Source organism: Bufo bufo, chromosome 2, assembly GCF_905171765.1.
Source record: "Bufo bufo chromosome 2, aBufBuf1.1, whole genome shotgun sequence".
NCBI lineage: Eukaryota > Metazoa > Chordata > Amphibia > Anura > Bufonidae > Bufo > Bufo bufo.
In genome coordinates, this window is record NC_053390.1 from 343,152,100 (window position 1) to 343,164,296 (window position 12,197).

General features: G+C 40.8%; 1 protein-coding gene across 1 annotated transcript in view; it reads right to left on the reverse strand.

Moving 5' to 3' along the window:
* RORB (RAR related orphan receptor B) overlaps positions 1-12,197 on the reverse strand; it is a 117,245-nt gene that overhangs the window by 60,763 nt on the left and 44,285 nt on the right. The window contains exon 2 of the mRNA XM_040420310.1: positions 7,979-8,064. Coding sequence (XP_040276244.1) covers positions 7,979-8,064 — 86 coding nt within the window. The remainder of the gene's footprint in view (positions 1-7,978; positions 8,065-12,197) is intronic.

Genomic DNA, 12,197 nt, shown 5'->3' on the forward strand with positions numbered 1-12,197 from the left:
CACAACCTGTCTCAAGATGAAAGACGGGCTGTCCTTGAGCTGGAACAGAATAAATCATTGACGATCAAACCCGCTGACAAGGGGGGAGCAGTGGTCGTGATGGACACCTGCAAATATGTTGATGAGATCAAAAGACAGGTAGGAGATGGTAATGTCTATGAGATACTGACTAAGGATCCCAAATGGGACATAGCGGATATCATAGGGGTGTTATTGGATGAGGCTCTGAGCCAAGGTATCATTGATGATGAGCTAGATAGCTATTTGCGTGTGAGCCATCCGATCACCCCTGTGATATACGCATTACCAAAGATCCACAAAAGTCTTGTGGATCCCCCTGGCCGACCCATTGTGTCGGGCAGGGGATCCATCTTCAATCCTGTATCCATCTTTCTTGATAAGGTGTTGCGGGTCCACGCGACCACGGCTCCCTCCAATGTCAGGGACACTGGCCATTTCCTGACAAAGTTGAGATCACTTGATTTACCGGCGGAGTTTTTACTTGTTAGTTTTGATGTTGTATCCCTGTATACATCCATTGATCACTCCTACGGTCTTAATGTCGTCGATGTGGCCCTGGCCGGCACAGAACTCTCTCCTGGGGCTCGCCGGCTGGTCCTCGCCCTCCTGGAGGTGGTCCTGAGGAGGAATTATTTCCTCTTCGGGGACACCTTCTACCAGCAAAAGCGTGGTGTGGCGATGGGGTCCAATGTGGCCCCCACCTACGCAAACATCTTTATGGCGGAGGTCGAGGATCGGCTGGTGTATCGCTCCATCTTTTTTGAGAGAGTTCTGTGCTGGTGGCGCTACATCGACGACATTTTCTTAATCTGGACGGGTACTGTATCCGATTTGGATGAATTTCATGCACACCTGAATTCTGGGGTCCGGGACCTGCAGTTCACCGTGATGCATTCTGCCCGTGAGCTGCAGTTCCTTGACGTCCGTATTCAGGTCCGTGATGGAAAGATCTGTACTGATCTTTTCCAAAAACCCACGGATAGGAACACCCTGTTAATGTATGACAGCAGTCATCCTCAGAATATGGTAGACTCCCTACCATGGAGTCAATTACTTAGGGTACGGCGCATTGTATCTGATGACACCCTCTTTGGATTTAGAGTTGATGAAATGTGTAATAAATTCAGTAAGAGAGGATACCCCATTAAACTGCTTAATCGGACCAAACAAAAGATCATATCCATGGAACGTAGTTCCACCTCTTTGAGGAAACCACAGAAACAGGAGACCCCCCGGATTCCTTTTGTCTCCATCTTTGGAAGTGATAGCGGTAACATTGCCACAATCCTAAGACAGGAATGGCAGATCCTACAGAAAGGATTACCTGCAGTCACCGAATTTTTAGTTCCTCCAATGATGGCCTACAAACGGAGTCCTAATCTACGTGATAGAATAGTGAAGGCTGACATAGGGGGTAAGGATAGTGAGAGACAGAAAAGGTTGGCACCACTTAGGAATGGTAATTTCCCTTGCCTTTCCTGTTGCAACTGCGGTGGTATCATGAAAGGTGACGGTTTTACACACCCATACAGTGGTAAACGATTTAAGATAAAAGGTCACTATACATGTAAATCCACTGACGTTGTTTATATGATACAGTGCCCATGTAGTTTGATCTACGTGGGGGAGACTACGATGGAATTGAGGGAAAGAATAAATAAACATAAAAGCACAATTAGAACAGGTGCACTCGACAAACCGGTTGCAAAACATTTTATTGAATGCAAACATTCCATAAATCAATTGAGATTTCGGGCGATCGATAGTGTGGGATATCTGAGAAGGGGTGGGGACAGAAAGGGAATCCTGAGGAAAAAGGAGCTTAAATGGATCCACACCCTCAGGTCCCTACAACCCTTTGGCCTGAATATAGAATTCAATGTCGCATCCATTGGTTGACATTGGTCACTGTTTGCCCTTTAGGTATAGGGACATCAAGTTTTTTTAAATATATATGTAGTACACCCCTGGGTGATTTATCCCAAATCCATATTGCAATGATTCAGTTTGTTGTCTTTGATATATATATAGATTATATATGTATGATACAAAACCCACAGATCCTCTGTGTGTGGTTAATGTTTGCTGTATCTGTCTTGGCATATGAGATTTCCATCACGGCCACATATGGTGATATGTATAATCTATAATGCTGCTGTTTGCTAAATTTGCAATCGCGCTGATGGACATGTGTCCTATAGTATGCTCAATCAGAAGCATCGCATATATATCTGCTTGATGCAAATACAAATTACATTACTTAGTAGCATAAGGAGTTGCGTTGCCGAGGTGTCATCGTTACCAGGATACCGGCGCTTGCGCTGTGCTGTTATTGGCTGTTGGCCCCATGTGGTTCATGAAGTGGACGCATAGATATGCGCATTGAAAAGAAGTTCACAGGGTGGACGCACGGCCAATGACGTCAGCGGTTACCTATGGTAGCTGATTGGCTGGAGACACGTGCGCCGCCGGTCACTATAGTGACGAATGACACATCCGGATATGCAAATGGATTGAGGCACGGCTGCGCACTACACATGTGGGAACGCCGAGGCGACCATCACAATTTTGACTGTTGTATCACCGGATGCAAACTAGTATGTATACATATGTTCTCTATTATGCAGTGATTTGGATTGATGATATAATGGGGCGTGTATTTTATGTGGGGGGTATATATGTGCCTATTATTATGGATGTCATTAGGCTTGACAAAGACTGTGCTTCAGTCGAAACGTTGCTGTTTATGTCTTGAGGTGACTATTAAAGAACTTTTTGATATTGCGGAATGCTGCCGGAACCATCTTCTTTTACTTGCATATACTTTATGGCCTGACGGATCAAGGGCCTACGGTGAGGCTGCTGCATTGAAACGTACGCATTATCGTGAGACCGCATAGTGCTGCTTCTACTCTACCACTTGTATCTATCCAGATGACAGGTCATCAGTATAAAAGTCTTGGAAAACCCTTTTAAACCTTACGGGAGTGCTGTGGATATATATATATATATATATATATATATATATATATATATACTATAATTATGACCACCTGCTAATTTCCAGAGTAACTGCCATGTGCAGCAGAGACAGCAGCTAGAGGAGCTGGGAGTGGGTCAATAAGGTCCTGGTAGGTTGTCATAGGTATGTGGAACCATGCTGACAGAAGTGCATCCCACAGCTGCTGGAGAGTGAAAACATAGAGCAAACACGACCATCAATGTCGTTACCCAGAAGCTCAATTGGGTTAAAGTCATAGGAATTAGGGTGCCAGGGTAGTACATGAATGTCTTGGTCTTGCTTTTACAACCACTGTCGGACATTTCTAGTGATGGGACATGCAGCTTTGTTTTGCTGGAAGATCCCATACTCTCCAGGGAAGACAATCAGCATGTACAGTCAGGTTGATAAATATTGGGACATCAACACAATTCTAACATTTTTGGCTCTATACACCACCACAATGGATATGAAATGAAATAAACAAGACGTGAACGGTGTAGGAATTACAGTTTGCATATGTGCCTCCCACTTGTTAAGGGACCAAAAGTAATGGGACAGAAAAATGATCATAAATCAAACTTTCACTTTTTAATACTTGGATACATATCCTTTGCAGTCAATTACAACCTGAAGTCTGGAAGGCATAGACATCACCAGACGCTGGGTTTCATCCCTGATAATGCTCTGCCAGGCCTCTACTGCAACTGTCTTCAGTTGGGGCAGTACTGCTTGTTCTTGGGGCATTTTCCCTTCAGTTTTGTCTTCAGCAAGTGAAATGCATGCTCAATCGGATTCAGGTCAGGTGATTGACTTGGCCATTGCATAACATTCCACTTCTTTCCCTTAAAAAAACTCTTTTGGTGGCTTTTGCAGTATGCTTTGGGTCATTGTCCATCTGCACTGTGAAGCGCCGTCCAATGAGTTCTGAAGCATTTGGCTGAATATGAGCAGATAATATTGCCTGAAACACTTCAGAATTCATTCTGCTGCTTTTGTCAGCAGTCACATCATTAATAAATACAAGAGAACCAGTTCAATTGGCAGCCATACATGTCCACGAAATGACACTACCACCACCATGCTTCACTGATGAGGTGGTATGCTTAGGATCATGAGCAGTTCCTGTCCTTCTCCATACTCTTCTCTTCCCATCACTCTGGTACAAGTTGATCTTGGTCTCATCTGTCCATAGGATGTTGTTCCAGAACTGTGAAGGCTTTTTGAGATGTCGTTTGGCAAACTCTAATCTGGCCTTCCTGTTTTTGAGGCTCACCAATGGTTTACATCTTGTGGTGAACCCTCTGTATTCACTCTGGTGAAGTCTTCTCTTGATTGTTGACTTTGACACACATACATCTATCTCCTGGTGAGTGTTGTTGATCTGGCCAACTGTCGTGAAGGGTGTTTTCTTCACCAGAGAAAGAAATCTTCGGTCATCCACCACAGTTGTTTTCCGTGGTCTTCCGGGTCTTTTGGTGTTGCTGAGCTCACCGATGCGTTTCTTCTTTTTAAGACTGTTCCAAACTGTTGTTTTGGCCACGCCTAATGTTTTTGCTATCTCTCTGATGGGTTTGTTTTGTTTTTTTCAGCCTAATGATGGCTTGCTTTACTGATAGTGACAGCTCTTTAGATCTCATCTTGAGAGTTGAGAGCAACAGATTCCAAATGCAAATAGCACACTTGAAATTAACTCTGGACATTTTATCTGCTCATTGTAATTGGGATAATGAGGGAATAACACACACCTGGCCATGGAACAGCTGAGAAGCCAATTGTCCCATAACTTTTGGTCCCTTAACAAGTGGCACATATGCAAACTGTTGTAATTCCTACACCGTTCACCTGATTTGGATGTAAATACCCTCAAATTAAAGCACATCTTGTTTTTTTCATTTCAAATCCATTGTGGTGGTGTATAGAGCCAAAAGTTTTTGAATTGTTTGGATGTCCCAATATTTATGGACCTGACTGTATGTGTGTATGTGTATCTGCAAGGATAGATTCATACCCAAATCAGTTGAGAGTACCTTCCACATGAATGAGTGGGCCCAGAGAATTCCACAAAAACATTCTCCAGACCATAACATTGCCACCACCAGCATATGTTCTTCCAGCAATGCTTGCAGAGTGTTTGTCCTCTGATGTTTCTCGCCTGACAAGCCAACATTTATGCGTTCGATGAAGCAAAAAACGTGACTCATTGGAGAAGACAACTCTTTACCAATCAAAGGAGGTCCCATTCCGATACTGCTGTGAAAATTGAAGCTTTTTCTACTGATGCAACTTTAAACTTTAGCAGAAGTGCCCCATAGCAGTCAGGTTCTATATATATATATATATATATATATATATATGTATATATATATATATATATATATATATACTGTATATATAATACAAATATTAAATAGCATTTGTTGCACAACTCTGTAGTGCTGCCTAGTTACCTGCAAGAGCAATCTAATCTTAGGTTCGGCTTAAATTTGTTCTAGTTTTTACAGCACCTACATAACAAGAATACAAAGTTTACATAATCTGATAGGTGGAGTTGCTGGACTGACCTACTTCATTTTAACCTTTTCTTGTTGTATGTGGCTACAAGCCAAGATGTTCCTGATGACAAGATCATGAAGATTAACACAAATTGGCAAAATGAAATGTTAATGAAGGAACATAGCAAATAAATGTGAAATGATAGTTCATATAAACATCATTATGTTTATAAGGGATAATGATAGCAAATCCTTGTTGTACTGGTTAGGACACATACCTCCCCACATGTCTAGTAATCCTATACCAAGCTTCTGTCAAAATATATTCAATGCTCAGAAGTGTCCAACTACAGGAGCAAAAGCCAGTATTCTAATAAAGAATATTCTGATTTGGTTAAGAGGAAAAAACACATGACATATAACAGGTTATATCAGTGTTTTACACCAGTGGTTCTTGATGCATTGTTGGCCACTAGGGACAGGAAGAAAAAGTACATATGCGACTATGCATTTCTTTGGCCACTATTATAGAATGAAGACTCATTTCCTTGTCTGAGTATGCAATGGATTTGGGCAAATATTAAGAAGGGTATTATTTTTTATTAATATTTTTAATTGTTCACCATCAGACAGAGTATGTCAATGCAAGTTGTACAAAATAGAAAAACATACAGTGAACAATTATACAACCATTTTACATTAAAAGTAATAACCCCCTGCCCCAGTCATCTCCCCTCTCCCCATCTGGATGTCTGCATATCACCTCTCTCCTCCTCATTTGATCATATCATTATGGTACCGGCATGACTTTCAGTCTACCTAGCGTTCCCTTCAAATCAGCAGTCAGGTACCACTCTGGGAAACAGAAATTTTTGCATGAGTTCCTGTACCTCACTAATTGAAAAAGTGTTTAGATTTGTATCTCTTTTGTCTTTCCATCTTTAACTGGTCCATAAGTAGAAAGTGTCTCATTTGTTCGTGGATATCATTAATTGAAGGAATGTGTGGTACCAACTAGGTCATCATTAAACATCTGAGGGCTACCAATAATGCTCCATCTACTAAGACCTTGTTGCAAAAGACCATCATGGTTTTATTAAAAAAAAATATAATATATAGCCAAGAACAAATTCTGCTTATTGTCTCTCTCCTAGTGTCTATATGCCTTCCTCCTCTACAAAGGCTGTCTGCATGCTGTATTGATTGTTAAAGGGAAATTACATTCACTGACATTTTTGGTCTTTAAACATGTCTTGTTGGATTCTAAAGTTATATTTTAATGGGGTTGTCTTAATAGGATAGGTAATCATTATGTGATTGGTGGGAGTCCAACTTCTGGTACACTTGGCAGTCAGCTGAGTGTAGAGGCTGTGGCACTCTGGTTAGCCCTCTTGAAGTTTACCAAGCACAGTGCTGTCCATTGGATAGAGGCTGTGCTTGGTATTGCAGCTCACCCCTAATCATCAGAATGGGAATGAGCAGTGCATAGGCCATGTGACTGATGAATGTGATGTCATTGACCTAGGAAGAGGCCGTGGCATTCACTGGAGTGCCACAGTCTCTTCAAACAGCTGATCGGGATGGGTGTTGGGAGTGGGATCCACACCGTTCAGATATTGATGACCTATCCTGAGGATAGGTCATCAGTATTAAATACTCAGACAACCCCTTTAAAGAGAACCTGTTGCCACAAGTGCAATACAATCTGCAAGCAACATGCTATAGAGCAGGAGGAGCTGAGCGGACTCATATATAGTTTTCAGAAAAAAATATTCAGCAAAGCTTATAATTTATGCCTTTAAAATAAATCTCTGCTCTTTCTGAGCTCAGTTGGAGACAGGGGTCGCCTTATCAGTGACAGTGATCTATGTATACAGAGCAAGCTGTCAGTCACTGACAAGATGGCCCTATGTACAACTGAGCTCAGAAAGAGTGGAGACTTAAATGTATGAATTATACAATTTACTGAATATTTTCCCCAAAAAATATATCAATCTGTTCAGCTCCTCCTACTCTATACCATGTTGCCTGCAGATTGCTCTCCCTTTTTGGAAACAGGTTTCCCTTAAGTAATTAAAATGTGGTCATTTTTTTTTTACAGACATATCTATCCTTATACCAAAATTTTACTAATTTTCACAAGACCTTCTGATTGGTAGAATACTATATACACCTAATAATAAGTAAATACTGGTGTATTAATCAGATTGTGTCTACTCTACACTGGATATACTTTTCTAATCATATAACTGAACACATGGATGAAAATACTGTACAAAGGCTTTTCAGTAGTTAAATCATGGCAGATGATATATGATGCAGTATATATAAATGTATATATAACTTACATAGAACTGCATGTAGACCTACTAAGTAATCCTATTAAGATATGCAACATAGAAATAGATAAAAAAAACTAATATATACAGCATTTTGCCTTCACATCTTGTCTTGCTCTTACCTTGCAACCTTCACAAGTGATGACACCATAGTGGATTCCTGAAGATTTATCTCCACAAATTTTGCATGGTATCACTTCAATTTGTGCTGCAAAATAGAGAAGAGACAGCTCAGCTGACATGGCATATTTTTATTTAGCCTCTTCTATCTTTGGTCAATGACTAAAGCATCAGATTTAGATGACTAAAAAGAAGCAAAATGTAGCATTTAGAATGCACCAGTAGAAAAACATATCTTACATTTAAGCTTCTCCTCAAATACATAATTTAATAGCAATATCCAATATTTGCATGCTCTAAAACCCAGCACAAACATTTCTCTAATCCCTCTGCAGTTAGAATAAACATTTTAATGCAACTTGTAGTTTTTATGTTAATACGTTGCTTTTCCAGGCTGATGTTTATATTATTAAATGGTTTACATTCACATTTACTTGTCTGTTATTATAACAGTAATTGAAATAAGAAAGGGTTTGAATACCTAATACAATCAATGTCCCATTTATCTCCAGTGTACTTATCCAGCATGTTTTTCTTTTATAATCAAGAGGGATTATTAGAATATGAGGACTGTAATGAAGTATTATACAATCCTGCCTCGCAACGGTTTACTATATTTTACCTCTGAATTGCACCCATACAAAGATACTTGAAGATAGTGATTGTGTTCTTGCCTGAGAGCCATTATCCTTTGTGTCAAAGCAGGACAATTGGAGGGATGTGTAACTGAAAACTCCTGTTATTAATTGTATACACAAGGTGAAAAGAAGCTATTGCTTTCCTCGAAACATCTTAAATTACTGTAACTAACACTCTCTGTACCAAGTTTCCTTTGCAGTGTTAATGAGTGTCACAGTCTATAACATTTCCTTCACAATGCATGTCTAATCGTGTAGGGTTGCAAATTTTTCACTTTTTCTAAACCACATTGTCATCAATTCACTTAAGGGTGTTTTTACACCCAACCATAACATCATGCCCAATGTGTATCACAGTTGTCCACAATTAGAAGAATTGTTTGGGTTACACAATTTTTAGGTGGAGTTATCAAAGTTTTCCTGCAATCAAGCCTAATTTTTTCATCAAAAGGGGGCCATGTTTGAATACTGGAAAGAGCACTTCTTGTTAGAGGAGCTGGGTCGTGGATGAGGATCCTGATGACAGAAGATTTTGCCATACTTAATGCATCCAATATCTCTTTACCAACAGGAAAAAAGAATATTGCCATATGAAGATGATAATCCCTGCCCCTACATCCTCTTATGGACCTTCTCTTATCGGCCAGAATGGAGAGATGCTCTGTTAGAGCAACTCCAGCTCTGGCAGTTCTGACCTATCCATGTATTACTTTGATGTCCATTCTTTCGAATGTCCATTATGTAATGCTACATTTAATCTGTCTGACTACAAATATATTGCTACACTGATAACTGCTGATAGCAAAGACTTAGAAAGAGACAAAGCAATCAGAATCAACCAGAACAGGAAAATGTCTCATAATCCATAAAAAAGATCTACTGTTTGAGACTCCTTTCTAGCCATAAACTTTAGAAGGCTATATCTTCTGACCCCCATCCCTATCCTATAGGCAATATAGAAAGAGAATGAGCTTCTGGTAGTAAATTATTTTCACAAGAATTAAAGAGCCAGGCACATTGAAATATAAAATCTGTTCCTTCTCTCTCCTGACATTTTGTGTCAGGAGGCCCTCATACACATTAGATGGTCAGCTGGTCCCACTCAAATCAGTAGGTTCTGCCAACATTACTCTTATGTGTAAAGCGAGAGAAAAGAGTCTATTACAAATGTGCCACTCTGTGATACATTCATTTTCAGTGTAAAGGTGCCACTGATCACACTGGGAATGAGCAAATGCTTGTTCATCTAGTGAAAGCTTGCTGATATGGCATACAAGTCCCGGTACCCTTGCCGATCAGTTGTTTCAGGGAGTCGCCACGCTCACGGGAGCTCTGTTGAGCGCAGCCAGCTCCAAGCAGCTTTCCAAGCACAGCAAGGTATATTGTATAGTGGATGTGCTTGGTATTGCAGCTCTGCCCCATTGACTTGAATGTGTCTGAGCTGCAAATAGGCCATGTGACCGAGGCCTAGAAAGAGGCCACAGTGCTCACGGAGCACCGGCATCTTCTAAACAGCTGTGGAGGGGGTCCCAGGTGTCGTACCCCAACCGATCTGATATTAATGACCTATCCAGAGGATAGGTCATCAATATACACTCACCTAAAGAATTATTAGGAACACCTGTTCTATTTCTCATTAATGCAATTATCTAGTCAACCAATCACATGGCAGTTGCTTCAATGCATTTAGGGGTGTGGTCCTGGTCAAGACAATCTTCTGAACTCCAAACTGAATGTCAGAATGGGAAATAAAGGTGATTTAAGCAATTTGGAGCGTGGCATGGTTGTTGGTGCCAGACGGGCCAGTCTGAGTATTTCACAATCTGCTCAGTTACTGGGATTTTCACGCACAACCATTTCTAGGGTTTACAAAGAATGGTGTGAAAAGGGAAAAACATCCAGTATGTGGCAGTCCTGTGGGCGAAAATACCTTGTGGATGCTAGAGGTCAGAGGAGAATGGGCCGACTGATTCAAGCTGATAGAAGAGCAACGTTGACTGAAATAACCACTCGTTACAACCGAGGTATGCAAAAAAGCATTTGTGAAGCCACAACACGCACAACCTTGAGGTGGATGGGCTACAACAGCAGAAGACCCCACCGGGTACCACTCATCTCCACTACAAATAGGAAAAAGAGGCTACAATTTGCACGAGCTCACCAAAATTGGACTGTTGAAGACTGGAAAAATGTTGCCTGGTCTGATGAGTCTCGATTTCTGTTGAGACATTCAAATGGTAGAGTCCAAATTTGGAGTAAACAGAATGAGAACATGTATCCATCATGCCTTGTTACCACTGTGCAGGCTGGTGGTGGTGGTGTAATGGTGTGGGGGATGTTTTCTGGGCACACTTTAGGCCCCTTAGTGCCAATTGGCCATCGTTTAAATGCCACGGGCTACCTGGACATTGTTTCTGACCATGTCCATCCCTTCATGACCACCATGTACCCATCCTCTGATGGCTACTTCCAGCAGGATAATGCACCAGGTCACCAAGCTCGAATCATTTCAAATTGGTTTCTTGAACATGACAATGAGTTCACTGTACTAAAATGGCCCCCACAGTCACCAGATCTCAACCCAATAGAGCATCTTTGGGATGTGGTGGAACGGGAGCTTCGTGCCCTGGATGTGCATCCCTCAAATCTCCATCAACTGCAAGATGCTATCCTATCAATGTGGCCCAACATTTCTAAAGAATGCTATTAGCACCTTGTTGAATCAATGCCACGTAGAATTAAGGCAGTTCTGAAGGCAAAAGGGGGTCCAACACCGTATTAGTATGGTGTTCCTAATAATTCTTTAGGTGAGTGTATATTACCAGATAATCCCTTTAAAGTTGGAAAAAGAGAACAAGTCTCATTTCGGGAGCAACATGAGCAAATTGCAAAGGTACTGTGAGCAGCTTACAGTATATGACCAAAAAGAGCAGACAGGTACCCTTTAATTCTACTATGCAATGGGATAGATAGATAGGTAGATTACAAATATAGCTTTTTATGCCCCATTCTTGTATAAATACCACAGTGCTACAGTAAATGAGTATTGAGTCATACTATTTTGCACATCAGAAACCAGTTACTCTACTTCATTTCTGATCATTCTTAGTCTCTATCACTAGGCAGGAGACAGCCACTAAGAGAGCAAGCCTACCTGTACTGCCAGGAGGGAAATGGTCAGGTTGCACAGGGGTCTTCCATTGCATGTTAATCTTTCATGCCAAAAGCAGAGCAAAGAGCAATTCACCACTCAAGGGAGACAGGTAGCAGAGGGAAGAACACATCATGCTCGACTAAGCATAATCCTTACAATGCTCCTTGAAGGAAATTTATAACATTTTTTGTCAATACGACTACAGCACAATGTGTTTCGAAATGTAAGGCATGAGAACCGTTTCACGTTTAGCAATAGCAAATCATGGCCATTATCAAATATTAGTAAAACATCTTGTGATGTAGCAGCTATCTGAGTAGCACAATTAGTCAGGTAAGCAAATATTCTAGAAAACCTCCTCTATCAGCATTTATACTCATGAATAATCTGGCTTTTGTTAAATTTAATATCAAATTTTCCTATTAAGAA